At 37.0% G+C, this 16,020-nt stretch overlaps 1 protein-coding gene across 11 annotated transcripts in view; it reads right to left on the bottom strand.

Annotated features, from left to right (window-relative positions):
• Lrba (LPS responsive beige-like anchor protein) overlaps positions 1 to 16,020 on the bottom strand; it is a 674,454-nt gene that overhangs the window by 493,846 nt on the left and 164,588 nt on the right. For all 11 annotated transcript variants that reach the window (XM_029556710.1, XM_029556708.1, XM_029556707.1 and 8 more), the window contains one exon: positions 9,060 to 9,193. In XM_029556710.1, the coding sequence (XP_029412570.1) occupies positions 9,060 to 9,193 (134 nt within the window). The remainder of the gene's footprint in view (positions 1 to 9,059; positions 9,194 to 16,020) is intronic.

A 16,020-nucleotide genomic window follows, 5' to 3' on the forward strand; every position in this document is an offset into this window, starting at 1 on the left:
TGTTATGCTAATAGGATGCTAAGTCTGTTATGCTAATAAGGTATCCTACTTGTTGTACTGTGATAGGATGCCAAACCTACTATGCTAATGAGGTATCCTACTTGCTGTGCTGTGATTGGGCCACTACCCCTATATAAGCTTGTGCCTTCCTGCAATAAAGCAGACCTGTGTCATTGAACCTGGTCTCCTGTGTCTGAATGTGGCTCTGCTGACACAGTCTCCTCACCAGCCCTGGGGTCCGGGACCGGGCAGAAGCAGTGATGACAGGAGGCAGCACAGGGCAAGCAAAAGAGTTGCCTCAGCACCGGCGAGCAGAAGAACGGCCTCAGCACCAGGCAAGCAGAAGAGCGGCCTCAGCCCAGGGCAGGCAGAAGAATGGCTTCAGCCCAGGGCAATAGGAGGAGCAGCCTCGACGTCCATGAGAACAAAGGAGCGGCACCAATGAGAATGGAGGAGCGGCCGCTGGCAGTGACTGCATTAGTCCATCAGAATGGTTTGCTACTAAGTAGATGGTGAGGCCAGAGATACTGTGGGCAGCTTCTAACAGAACCCAATGGCTATGTCACACTAACCTTTGGCCATGGTTACACTAAGGATGACCTGGTAGATATAATCTAGGATGTCCTTGGGTTCCAAGACAACAGATAAAAACTCTAGATCATTGTGCTAATGATTATGGACTTGGTACTCGACTGAATGAAAAGGAGAAAAGAAGCTGAGCACCAGCAATCATGCACTGATTCACTGTTCTCTGCTCTTTACTACAGATGTAATGTGACAGCTGTTTCAAGTTCCTACAGCCTTGACTTACCTGCAGTGATCTTGAGGGAAGACTCTTAGTGGTCAGTAGGCTTGAAGGTTACTAACAATGAACCCCACAATCTTAATCAGCAGGTTATAAAACCAGGAATCGAAACTACATGACTCTGGTTATTGGTCAAAAGAATGAACTGACCGAATGATCACGAGATCACTAGCCAAACGCTTTCTAGCAAAGAATACGTATCCATTCCTGTCCTCTCCCTTAAGAGTTTCCCCAAATGGGCCTGTCAGTCGTCTGGACAAGGACAACAAACTTCAGGTAATCTTTTCTAGGGAATTTAAGAAATTATATATAGCTCACTAAATGTTTAGGTTGAAACAATGATCTAGTTGGTCATTGTCCACTCATCCCTTGAGGGTGTTTTTCTCCATAATGGTCCTTTTGTTCACTGCCCACCTTCATCCCTGAAAGAGTTCCACTTCACTCTGGAATATACCCCAGCTATTTTCTACACTACACTCCACATCTCATTTGGAATCTTTTCATGGAGATCACCAGGGCTTGGAACTGAGGAAAGCCAAGGCAAGATCTTAGTCACAAAAGACTATCACTGCCTCATATGACTCCCAAAACATGTTCAGATACACATATTCCTAGTTCAAAATGAATTTAAATATTATATATTCTTTCTACAACATATAACCTCACTTTTCCTCTGATTAATCACAAGTTTATTTGTTCACTGGAAATATTTTAGTGTTGACCTAATCTCTAGCTAAATTATCAATCTGAATGTAACTATGCATAAAACTATCCAAGTGCTTGGGCTAAGCATGGATTGGACTAATTTTAAAATGAAGCTAAATAAGACAATGGTACAGTGCTTGCCTAGCATGTACAAGGCTCTGGGTTTGATCCACAGTGCTCTGAGAAAGCAAATAAGAAAAACATCTATTTCAATATGAAGCTAAAGGATACATCTCTTCATGCTGCCAATTTCTGAAGTACACATATCATATCCTTTCATCACAAAAATATTTTTCTATTTTCTTCACAATAAGATTTCAAATAAAAGTAAATCTTTAAGTCGCCAGATACTGGGGCAACAATAATAAATAAATTAATAAGCAATAGTTATAAGAAAAAATAATTTACATATAATCAATAATTTCACAGGAGGTTGCCCTACATTCCTACCAGAAAAAAAAAAACTCAATTTCCCAAAATAAATTCTGCATTCTTAACTGAATACATATAAATTTGTTTCAGATTAACATTAAATAGTTCCAACAGATAATCACACATGTAAAATGCAGAAGCTACTTCCAACAAGTGAAGGAACTGACTTTACTTTTTCTTATCTATGCACACTGATAAATTGGCCTCTTCAAACTGACAGTTCTAGAGGATTCCAAAGAACAAAGAGGGAAATGTAAATAGACCTTCTGTCTAGTATCTACTCACAGAGTAGAAAAGTGTTTATTCAAGGACCCTAGGGATCCAAATAACTGATGTGTCTTGCAATAAAGAATCATTAAATCAAATGTCAGTTTTTAATCACTAGACTCTGTTATACTACCAGGGTGTGTGTGTGTGTGTGTGTGTGTGTGTGTGTGTGTGTGTGTGTGTGTGTGTGTGTGTGTGTACTGTATGTGTGTGTGTGTGTCTCTCTCTCTCTGTGTCCCTCCAGGTCAATGTATGCGTGTATCTGTCTCTCTGTCTGCCTCCTGGACTAGTTAACTGTGAAGGAAAAGTCTGTATGTCCAATAAAATTTCTCATTCAATATGAAACTTTTTTAGTGGCTGAATAAAGATAAACCTTTAGACTAAATGTTACATAAAGCAAAATTTGTTGCTAAATTTTGCAAATTAGCAATCACTCAGTATACAAACTACTGAAGAATACCATACTTAGTTCCATTGGTTTTGGGGTTTTGTTTTTTTTAATTGAGCTTTTGTACATTTCATATAACAGTTCTTAATCCAATTAAGACCTCTCTCCCCATCTGTGGTTCCCCCACCACCCCTCCACTGGACCTTATGTATTCCACCCATATAATACACATTATTTAGTTCTATCCAGTCAAGTATATGTAACCAGATGTCCTTCAGTGCAAATTCATCCACTGGAGTCTAGTCAGTCTACCGAGAGATCATAAGTAAGGCCGACTCTCCCTTACTCAGTAGTAATCAGTCTCCAATAGTTCGCAGACTAGGGCCAGCCCACCACCCATTTCCCTCACTCCACTCTAGGCCCTTGTCTGATTAAACTGGCATGGGTCCTGTGCTCAATGCCACCATTTCCACAAGTTCACATGTGTAAGCTTCCAGTAGCCTGAGAGCCTCTGTTTCCCTATGTTCATATACCAGCCCTGGCTCTTACAATCTTTCCACCTCCTCTTCCACAACGATCCCTGAGATGGGGGTGGGTGAGGTCTAATATAGGAGTCCCTTAGTTCCATTGTTGAGTTAGGTTCAATTTTGTTTCAATCATTTATACTTTACAGCATGGTAGAAAAGTATGATAGCATATTTCTTTTAAAAATTTTATTTACTTTTATTTTTATGTGTATGAGTGTTTTGCATGCATGTACATAAGTGTACCCATGAGTACAGTGTCCATGGATGTCAGAGGACATCAGATCCCCTGGAACTGGAGTTAAAAGTGGTTGTTAGCTGGGAACCGAAACAGGGTCCTCTGCAACACTGGCCAGTGCTCTTAATCACTGAGCCATCTCTCCAGCTCCATAATAGCAAAGGAGTATTGGCATATTATCATACAAAAGTATAATGTATTCTAGGTAATTATCCCTTTGCTGACAAGTAACTTTAAATTTGCCAGATATTTATAGTTACTTAAACCAGTTTCCTCTTTTATTTTCTTTGAAAACATGCATACAGAAAGGGTATGGTATCTGTCCTCTGATGGTTATCTTTTACCACTTCTAAGGGGAATTTGTCACTGTTACAATTAAAATGCCTGGAAAAGCTAAGGTGTTTATTCCAAGTAAAATTTGAAATCTCTATACTAAGAAAGTTAATATACTAATTATAGATTTAATAGTCATATAACATTTAATAGAATGTTAATTCTACTACAAAATAATTGTGAAAACTATCAATTATTATAAAAGTAAATCACAAAATTATTTAGAAAGGAAAGCATTTACATCACTTGAAGTTGACAGACTTCAGTCTATACAGTCTTACAATTGTTCTTTAATCATTATAAATGCAAAATTTAGAAGACTTGTTTGTATTCAAATCTCTAAATACTTTAAATTGTTTTGCTACCAAACTCATTTCTACGTTTTATATTCACATGGTTTCTTTCAAATTCCCATTTGTATCCATTAATCGTATATCAAAAATGCTTCATTAGTCAATAATGTATTACTGAATATGAGCAGTGTTTTGTTGCTGTTCCTGCTGGTTCGCTACAAATTTTAAAACTACAGTTATCCAAAGACGACAAAGGTGAATTCCAAAGAGAAAGGTATTAAACTATATTTTCATACAAATAATAATAATAAACTAAGACCGTGTAGTTGTACATACCCATAATGCCAGCACTCAGGAGGCAAAGGCAAAAGGATCACTTCAAGTTTAAGATCAGTCTAGGCTACATGATGAATTCTAACCTAGCCTGAGCTACATAACAAAACTGTGGGGGGGGCAAGGAATAAGAACAGAGAGAGGAAGGAGGGGAGGATGGGGATGGAGAGAGGGAGGGATGGGACAGAAGGTGGGAGAGAAAGAGAGAAAGAGAAACAAACTGCCATGATCAGCATATAATAACAACCAATTCATCCACAAATTCTTTTCTCAAATTCTGAGATAACCAAAAGAAATGATTTTTACTATTTATTTGCTTATTTGATATTTTAGATGATGAATCATTTAAGATACAACCCCCCCTCAAAAAAAATCTATCAGTTATAATTATTAAATAAGGAGAGAAAACTTTTTGTGGAGTTTGGAATCCAAGGGAAAAGAGTGCCTAACAAGGTACAAACACAAAGTGGTAGGCAAAAATGCCCAAGGCAAGCCACAGGAGAGTAAGAGGACCTGAAACACAAGACTAGTGGGATTCTTCTCATCAGATCAGTAGTGTTCATGTCATCAGTTAGAATACAGGCAACAGGGGCTAGTGAGATGGCAAAGCAATTAAGAGTACTTGTTGCTCTTCCAAGGGACCCATGCTGAGTTCCCAGCACCCACACTGGAAAGCCCATAACCTCCAGCCCCAAGGGATCCACTGCCTGCTTCTGGCATCTGCAGGCAAGTGCACTCACATACACATACCCCCACACAGACATACACACATACACAATGTAAAAGTAAATAGATAAAAATCTTTAAAACATAAAAAAATAAGAAAGATATAAAATAATAACAAATACTTAAAACATAGAGCTCAACAGAGAAAAAAAGGGAATTATTTTTAAAATATCATCACCAAAAATTAAACAAAATTGGATAACAAAAGGGTACATCATGGGTCAAATCAAATAGATTCAATTTTACAGGTTTTTGGCCAATGGATTAAAAAAAACTTTAAGACAACAAGGTATATGAGAATTCTCCATTCATAAGATAGATTTATAAGGAAGAAATATATCATATAAGCATCTCAGCTTTCTTATGTTTCTTAGCTCCTCTGTGATTTAAAAGGTGAAAAACATACTTGAAAGTCATCATAACAGCCTAGCATGATGGTATATGCCTATGATTCCAGCACTTAGGAGGCTAAGTAAGCACGATCAGGACTTCAGGGCCAGCCAGGAGAACATAGGAGACCTGTCAAAAACCCCAGGAGTAGGGCTGGAGACATGGCTCAGCGGTTAAGAGCACTGACTGCTCTTGCATTGGTTCCCAGTACCAACATGGCATCTAACAGTCCTTAACTCCAGTTCCAGAGAATCTGATGTGTACATTGCACAATGGGTGCACTTACATGCTGGTGAAACACTCATACACATAAAATAAACTAAGCGAAAATTTTTTTTAATCCAAAAGTTGAGAAAAAATAAAAGTCAAGTGTTCTCAATGTCGCTCACTGGTAGAGCACTTGCCTAATGTAAGACCTGAGCTTCCTCAACATTAGCAAGTGGGAGGGAAAGGACATTGCAAGTATCTGTTTATTCTGTGCCATAACCTACATTGAAAGGGACTACCTGGGCTGGAGAGATGGCTCAGCGGTTAGGAGCACTGGTTGGTCTTGCAGAAGACCCAGGTTCAATTTCCAGCACCCACATAGTAGCTAACAACTGTCCTTAACTCCAGTTCCAGGGGATCCAACACCCTCTTCTGACCTCCGTGGGCAATGCAAGAAACAGGTGCACTTAGATACATACAGGCAATACACTCATACACATAAAATAAAAATAATAAATAAGGGGCTGGAGAAATGTCTCAGTTAGGTTAAGAGCACTAATGTTCTTACAGATGAGCTGGGTTCAATTCCCAGCACCTACATGGCAGCTAACAACCATCTGTAACTCCAGTTCCAGGGGATCTGATGCCTTGATCTGATGCCTTCTTCTGACCTCAGCAGGCATTGCACAACAAAGGTGCACTTACACATAAAATAAAACAATTATGCAGACAATGCACTCATACACATAAAATAAAACAATAATAAATAAAATATTTTTAATTAAATAAATATAAATAAATAAATGGGATTTTCATTATTATTGTATTTAGTGTGTTTCTCAAATTGTCATGCCTGCTCTAGGAACTTGCTGAGAAATTGTTATAGAATTTTTTTAAAGTGAAAGGCAATTTTATAAACATTTGCAACTACTGCATTTTTCCCCAAAGGGGCTTATCAGGGAAGAAAAAAAAATTCAGGTGGGAATAAAGCTTTACATAAAAAAGAAGATAACTATTTTTCTAGGAAGAGTTCCAGGGTATATAAGAACCCTAATCTTTCTACTTCTCTTGTTCTATAATTCTGATGTTAATCTAAACAATAAAGTATACTGATTTTTAAAATAATGCTAATAAAATAAAAATCTAAGCCATACAAGACAATAATACTACCTTAACGTTTAGTTTCAGGATAGGATTTTTAACTCAACACCTATTGTCTTCTATGTAAAAATGAGTACTTATGTAATTTTGCAGATAACACAAAAATAAATTCAAAAAAATCAAAACTGCCAGTAGTAGCAGAGTATGGTGGCACAGACCTTTAATTCAAGCAAACAGGAGGTAAAGGGTGGGAGTTGAGGGATATTCTTGGCAACAGAGTGAGTTCAAGGTCAGCATAGGCTACATGAGACCTCATCTCAAACAAACCAACAAAAAGCCTACAGTACAAGTGCATGGAGTACTTTACAGTATACTTTCTTACTTTTTCTATACGCAGATGCTATATACTTCACTTAAGTTATAATTAAATGGTACATAAAGTATTGCATTTTTTTCCTTAACATATTAACATTTTCTCTACTTAAATATTATGAATCTTCTAAGGAATTAATTGCACTTAAAACTTTAAAACAAAATTTTGTTAAGACAAAATAATAAAAAAAAAAAAAGCGGGGGGGGGGGGCTGGGAATGTACACTAGCTTAGGTAATCTTTGCCTAGGTTGCAAGAGCAATCCCAGGTACCACCTGAATCAAATACGCCAGCACACTCCTATAATCCCAGATCTTGAGAGGTAGAGACAAGAGGATCACAAGTTTCAAGTCACCTTTGGCTACACAGCTGAGTTCACGGCCAGCCTAGGCTACATAAGACCTTATGCAAAAAAAAAAAAAGAACACAAGAGAAATAACTCTATTTATTTGGGGGACACATTAACAAAGTACATGGGGAAGCTAACTAGTGGCTAGTATACTTTAAAAAAAAAAAATCAAAACTCTCTGAGATAGACCAGTTTGTTAAATAAAAGCAGGCAGAGGGCAAATCTTTGCGTGGGATCTCCCAAAATAAGTAAAAACATTATCCCAATCATATAATTCACCAAGGCATACCATCAAGATTCCTTCATCTCTGAAGTAATCTTACCCTCACAATATGTTACAATACGAGTCCTTTTAGGGTTCCACTACCCTGCTATTTTTTTTTTTAATGGGCCAGTACAATATTGTAAAGTGTATTACTGGTATAAGACTTTTCCTACCTTGGTTATCTGTTTTTGTATGAGTGTATATGTGTTATTATGCATACACACCTGTGCATGTGGTCAGAGGTCGATGTCAGGTGTCTTCTTCTATTTTTTCTGTCTTATTTTTCAGACACGGTCTTTCACTGAACCTGGAGCCCACTGATTCAACTGTTTAACAAGCCAAAGGGATCTTCCTGTCTCTATCTTCCCAATGAAAGAATTATAGGCAAGGACCACCACACCAGCTTTATGCTGGAGATCCATACTGAGGTCCTCATGCTTGTACAGCACACCTTCTGACTGAGCCATCTCCTCAGCACCCTAACTCGGTGATTTTAAGACTGCATTCTTCTACTTTTACTTGCATCACTAAGTTGCCAGTCAACATACAGGAATTTAGGACATGGCACTCATTAGTTAATATGCTTTTATACTGTAAAGGAATATAAAAGATAGATAAAAGTAAAATTGCTGTAAAAATTTCTGAACCAGTATGGCTAGTACTAGAATAATGTAATATTTGAGAGTAGCATTCTAAGATCCTAATTCAGAAAAATACCAAAAAAAAGTAGTAGATAATATATAAACCATTTGACAATCATTAACTACATTTAATGAAGCTCCATGCAACCAAAACTTTCTTATTTAGATCCCTATCTGTATCTTCTCAAATTCTAGGAAGGATAAATAAAAGAAAAAGATCTATTCTTTTAATTCTATCATTCATGCACTCACCCACCTATTACATCTGAGTGGAGAAAACACTGAAATCGTTGACTTTACTATTGAGACAACTCTCATGTACCCTAGGAAGGTATTCAACTCACTATATAGCTGAAGATGATCTTGAATTTTTGGTCCTCCTACCTCCACCTCCTGAGTGCTAGGATTACAAGTGTGTGCACCACCATACCCAGTTTATGTGATGCCAGAGATAGAACCCAGGGTTTCAAACATGCTAGGCAAGCACTCTACCAACTGAACTCAATCCCCAGCACTGATTTTACATTTCCATTTTAGTCAAATTTATTCAGGAAATTAGTAAGAAATCAACAGTAAAACACAAAGGTTTCTAATACACCTAACAAACTTGTTAACTTTATCAAAAGATCCTAAGCTTTACTAAAATGGGGTCCAAAAACTTTTTGGCTGACATCGTTGACACCCAACTTACCTGGTGACTCTCCTCCCACATCTGAGGCTTGAGTGGACTCTACTGAAGAAACCACACTGACAGCATTGGTAGCTGCATTTGTAGTAAGGGTGGAAGGTAAGACTGCTGACTTTTTGGTTGCAATGATGACACTTCTGTAATAAAGGAAATAAGATTTAAAAATACAGATCACTGTATTATATGCATTTCAGTGTAAAAATAAGAAAACTTTTTCTAACTTCTTTTCCTATCTCTATTTTGATATATACATTAGAATATATTTATCTGCTTTTTTTTTCGTTTCGGATGTGTGTGGGGTGTGTGTGTTTGTGTGTGTGTATGTGTGTGTGTGTGTGTGTGTATTTGTGTATATGTATTTGTGCATGGAACCCAGAAGACAACCTTGGGTATTATTACTCAGAAGCCAACCTCCTTGTTTTTTAAGACACAGTCTCTCATTGTCCAGGAGCTTACTGAGTAGGCTAAGGTGGCTGACTGATGAGTGCCAAGGTCCTCCAAATTATGTGTGCTCAGGGATGGGATCACAGAGCACATTACATCCAGGGTTTTTTTTTAACATGGCTCTGAGGCTTGGACTCAAGTGCTCATGCTTCCATAGTAAAGTAATGTACTGGCCAGCTATCTCCCTAGCCTGACATTTTCTTTTTTAGAACTAAGATAATGTCCTATGGAAACAATCCAACATTTTTGGCCTTGTTGAGACAGGGTCTCCCAGAAGCCCCAGGGTGGCCTGGAATTTGCTATGTAGACTAGGCTGGCCTCAAACTCAAAGAGATCTGCCTGCCTCTGCCCTCACAAATGCTGGGATTAAAAGCATGTGCCACCATGCCGAGCAAAATAATCCATTTTTAAAATACATATATTTTTATTGATTTTTGTATATTTTATACATTTTAACATTTAAACTCATATTTACCACAATGAATTTTTAAAAATATTTTATTTTTATTTTTATGTGTATGAGTGTATCGCCTACATGTATGTGAGCGCGCCCATGTCGTGCAATGCAGTGGAGGTCAAAAGAGGGCTTCGAATTCCCCTGGAACTGGAGTTAAGGACAGTTCATAGCCACCATGTGGGTGCTGGGAATCAAACCCAGGCCCTCTGCAAGAGCAGTCAGTGCTCTTAACCGCTGAGCCATCTCTCCAGACCCCACATTGAAATACTTTAAATTTAGGATCATCTTTAGTTTGCTAACATAAAACATAATCAAAAATAATTTTTGATAAAAGAGGAATTTTAGAATTCAAGAAGTAATTAACTTATTTAAACATCAGAATTGATACAAAAACTCAGCATGTTTCTATGACAATTGCAATAAAGTGCTAATTTAAAATCATAAACCTTGACTATCTTAAAAGATAAAACCGCATATACAAGCAATCTGTAACATGTACATCACAAAACATGATGTCATTTGATAATATTACTTAGAAAAACACTGGATGACCTTTTAAACAAAAGTACCAGATAACTAGTTGTTTATGTTGTATCTTATTCAAACACAGGTATTTATGATATACTAATTTCAATTAAAGTGCAATAGTTATACTAAATGAGTAACTAAAAGACCTTGTTAGACATAACTTAAAAGGCATTTTTAATTGAAGTTAGCTCCATAAACATGCAAAAACCTAGTTAATGAGGTAAAGAGGACAGCTGATATATAATGTACTCCCTCAGCAGCTCTTTCTTTTAATTACCTGGTGTTAACCATAAGCCTAAAGTCTTGAACATTCAATTTATTTAATCACATCTTTCCTTGACAATGCTGTAAACAGCAAGTATTCCCTTAATAGCTTTAAAGTAGCTGGTTTTTAAACAAAGTTACTTAGGTGTTTCATCCTAATGAAAGCATCCACACTTTCTAAAGCATGTAATTCCATTATTTTAAAAATATATTTCTGTTGTTATTTCAAAAGAGACAGAAAAAAGTGAAATAGGTTCCGTTTTCCTTCAGTGAGTATCATTTGAGGGCAAACACTGTTGCCAATTAAATCAAGTTATCTTGTGCTAGGAAAGGCTTATTCAATATACTTGGGGGTAGGTAGTGTCACATCATTATAAGGGTGACTGCCAATGTTAACTATACACTAAAAAATAGAAGGAACAGCCACCTGAGCCCCCCATCCAAAACGTGTGCTTAAATCATGGTAGCTTCTATCAGATGAAGATCACTGACTTTTAAAGGGAAGTAGATATGACCTCTGTGTGCACACACCCAAGCACGCATACATGTGTGCTAGCAGTACCCTCAGAAAACAATACAAAATATAATTTGTGCTTTTCCTACTGCAGGCAGAAATTTATATGTCCAATATGTAAGAAAATCTCTGTCCTCTAACAACTTGGTGGAAGAAATGAGAAATCAGGATAATTCACTTTCACATTTGATCACAAAAAAACCACCACAATCTGTTTTATGCATACAACAGAATATACTGACAGAATAATAATATTTAGAATAGTGAAATTGTGAGCATGGAGCTGTAGTTCAGTGGTAGAGCTCTTGCCCAGTATGTGTGATACCCCAGGTTTAATCCACAGCAGTACAGAAAAAGTTCGGCTTCTTCAATAATCAAACTTTTAGACATGGATATATATATATATATATAAAATCTCCAACAATTTTGCCTCCAAAACTTTCCTCAAGAAATGTAAATACACAAAAATATATACAATTATGTATGCAAGCGGATCTCTGTGATTTCAAGGCTAGCCTGGTCTACATAGTGCATTCCAGGCCAGCTGGGGCTACAAGGAGACCTTGTCTCAAAAATACCACACACGCACACGCACACGCACACACACACACACACACGCACGCACACACACACACACACGCACACACACACACACACACACACACACTGATATTAGAGAGCTGGGTGCTATAAAGTTCCAGTGTAAAAAAAGATAAACCTTCAATAGAAGAGATCTTTAGCCCATCATGTTCATCCTGTATATAACTGTCTATCAAAACCAGCAAAGGGTATCCTACATTTTAAAAGAGAATCTAGAAATTTGAACTAATCACACTCAGGATTAGTAAGACAAGAGTTGAACATCCTGTATTGTCTTTGGAAAACACAAAGAAATTAAAATATGCATTAGAGATCACAGTTTGAGAACATATATGTCAGATAATATGCTTGGGATACTTCCAGGATCTCGCTCAGGTTAGAGTTTAAGTTTCATTTTTTATTCTTCCATCCCCTATATTTTTTTCCTCCCAGTGCTAGAGATTCAATCTAAGATCTTTCACAGGCTACAAACAAATTCTACCACTGAACTCTGATATCCAGACCTTGAGTTTCTACTTAAAAAACAAACCAAAATCCTTAATGTTTATGAAGCAATTTATTGAATTTAAAATAATATCATTTATTCTAACTAAAAGTACTTCAAAAATTTTTATATAAAGAATATAGAAGGCACACAACCAGGTATACCAGCTGGTTTCCCAAAATGTCACTTAAAAGTCAAATAAATACTAAAATGAAGTAAGCTTACTTAGAGGCTGTCTTTATGGACTCACTAATTCTAGTTAACTTTTACCCATTGTAAAGATTTAAAAAAAAGAACTTTTTTTAAAGTCCCACACAAAGCAAATAAAAATACCAGGTTTTTTCTTAAACTAAGGAATTTGAAGGTTTTACTCAATTAATTAGTAGTGAAAATGCACAGCAATAAAATCTTCAAGATAGTTTCAGAATTTTCATTTCAGATATGACAAAGTTCACATAAAAGCTATTTTACTTAACAAGAAAATAGTTCACTAAAGCTGAGGACTGTATTCCCTAGGGATCCAGTTGAAAAACCCAGACCAGCCCTTGAAGTTTATCAAGATAAATCCTTGGCCTCCATTAATCGCCAGTGAGGATCTTCAAATTAGATACGAGCAAGAATCCTGGCATGGGAATGAGTGCAAACACCTTCCCTCTCACAAAGACCCACAACCTGGCAGTCTGTCAGCACCGTTTCACTCACACAGCTGTTACTCTAAACTTTCCAGCTAGTGCTTGGGAGTTGATAATTCTTAAGCTATGAGGAGAGTTCTGATTTCTGACACAGCATTCCTGAGATAAATACATGATCAGAGGGATGCTTTGAAATTCCCAAAGACACTCCATTGGCCCATGGTTGCAAGAAAGTCTTTCAAAAGGTGTCTCTTGCTAAGAAAAAAAAAGGGGGGGGGGACAGAGCAGTTTGTATTCCAGCAGACAATACGTTAAATTTGTGCCAGACATATTGTTTCAGAGAACATTCTGAAAAATGCTACCACAAAAATTAGTATTTCTTTCCTACTCCAACAAATCTCTTAAAATGCCTAAGCAGGGTTTTCTAAATAAGTTCATAATCTTACTAAAGGCATTGAGAAATAATAGACTTAATTTCAATGGTATTAAAAAAGGAATAAATTTCAAAATATAAAATTTTGGTTATTCATTAAAAAAAAAACATTTTAGGGGATGGAGAGATGGCTCAGCAGTTAAGAGCACTGATTGCTCTTGCAGAGGACCCAGGCTTGATTCCCAGCACCCACATGACAGCTACAAACCATCCTTAAATCCAGTTTCAGGGGAATCCAAAGCCCTCTTCTGACTTCAGCAGCACTGCACTCACATGTGGGCAATACACTCATATATATAAAATAAAAATAATGAATAAAATATAAAAGAAATTTTTACAAAGCATTTTAATAGGCCCAAAATATTTAACCCATATTTAAATATTTCTGACTACTACTGAATCTAACACTAACACAAATTTAAGCAAATTTTAAGTTGGTCAAGGTAGCTCTCACCCAAAATCCCAGCATTTAAGAAGCTGAGGCAGTAGGACTGCCATAAGTTCACAGGGCTGAGGCAGGACAATCACTTGAGCCAGGAATCTGAAGCTGCCTGGACAACACAGTTAGACACTAGATTAAAAAAAGAAAGGGGGGGGGAGTAGCAACTTCATCAAGGAAAAGAACTAAAAAATATATCACAACAACGTGAAAAACAGATTCATAACAAAAGGCTAAATTACAATGATAATCTGACTTTATCATAGATGATTTTAATATCAACATAATTAATAATATTAGAAGGAACTAAATAGAGAATCATAATACCGTAAGATGGATGAGCAAACAATCTGACAAAGATGATGGAATTCTGTAGTATCTATTCAGAAAAAATGTCATAGCAGTAGAGAAACTGAGACATAACATTGCAATCACTAATCAGAGAAAACCATAAGCCAATGGACAGAATGTCATAAAAAGTATCACTTTTCCAACGTTCCTAACAAAGATGTATTAACCTGAATCTATTTCTAAGAGTAGATAAATATAAAGAGCAGTGAAAGCAGCTGGGCTATACTCTTCCAAAGTATCAAGACTGCCCCATTCCAAGAAAGACATGAAGTATCTCATACTGAAATAAACTGGAGAAACAAATAACTAGATGCAACACATAATCCTGAACTGGATCCTTTTACTTAAATGAACACTGTTAAACAGACAACAGCAATTGCTCTTCGTTTGCCCATCAGAACTACATGATAGGATCCTATTGCTGAAAACACCAATCAGTTTGGTTGCCAGACAGCGAAATTCAAGTTGGAATGGGCCTGAAAGTTTCCTCTCTTCTAGGTAGCTTTCATAGTGCCAGAAAATGCTATTCAAGATACTGAGGGATCAAAGTCATCAAAAGTCTTACCCAGATGTGAATCCAACCTACCAGGTAAGATGTGCTCACTAGTGCAAAGTAAGTCATGTGACTGTTATGAGTAACCAACCATTTTTCTCATTGGATTTGAGGCCTGCTCTACAGGGGAGATTTCATGCTTGGAACTGTAAATGTAGTCAAAAGTGGATGGGGAGGTAACAGGAACCAAGGAAGACTCAGTTACTAGTATTGTTTTGCTAAATGGATACGTTGTCAAATTTCATTCTAAAACATTAGTGTTTTTATCCTTAGATGAGTGCTGCTCTCACCCTGAGTCAGATAAGTTCCTGTTTGCAGTAGCCACTAATTAAGACATAGGCTCACAAGTGGTCAAAGTGCCGAGAATAAGTGATTTGTGGTTACTCAACCCTAATGGGACACTTATAACACTCACTCCAAGGCTTAGGAAACTTGTAGAAGAATGAGCAGACAGAATGGACATGAAGGGTGGGGAGGAGTGCTATGACACATTGCCTTCTGAACTCATATGACATGGCTGTTGCATCTATGAACTTACAGTGGTAGTGGTTACTGCATGAGACCTGCACAAGATTGGGTCCATCAACATTCCATCATAATGGAAGAAGGGCTCACAGGGCCTCATTAAGGAACTATGGGCAGTTAATGGTTGCTGGAGGATGGGGAGTCATATTCCTCAGGGGTGTAGCCACTGGTAAATTGCTTTGTTCAGGTAAATAACCCCCTACCCATGCTCATACAAGCAATCTTAATTGAATGCAGGGGGAATCTGAAATGACTAGGTGTTAGAGCACATATGGTTCTTGCAGAGGACCTAAGTTTGGTTCTCATATTAGGTGACTCGCAACCCTATAACTCCAGTTCTAGGAATCCTCTGGTCTCCTTGAGCACATGTACTCAATGTGCACATACAAAAACACAGACACACACACACACACTTCATTTTTTTTAATTATGTGAAATAAATAAATAAATAAATAAAAATTAAAAAATAAATGCAGTGGGGCACACACACACAAAAACCAAAGCATGAAGGTAGAAAGGGGACCTGTTGGGAACATTTGGTAAGAGGAGGAGGGTTGTAAGAGAGGGAAATGAAAGGGGTACGACTGAAGTACAGTGAGTATGTGTATGAACTGGAAAGAATAAATAAAAATAAATGAAGGAAAAATTTAACGTTATTTAATTATCAAAAGTTAGAGAGTACTTGAAGATTAATAACCAGTATTATATCTATATTAATTTTCTCATTTACAAATATAGAA

This window comes from Nannospalax galili, unplaced genomic scaffold (genome assembly GCF_000622305.1).
Source record: "Nannospalax galili isolate Female #2095 unplaced genomic scaffold, S.galili_v1.0 scaffold305, whole genome shotgun sequence".
Taxonomy (NCBI): Eukaryota; Metazoa; Chordata; class Mammalia; order Rodentia; family Spalacidae; genus Nannospalax; species Nannospalax galili.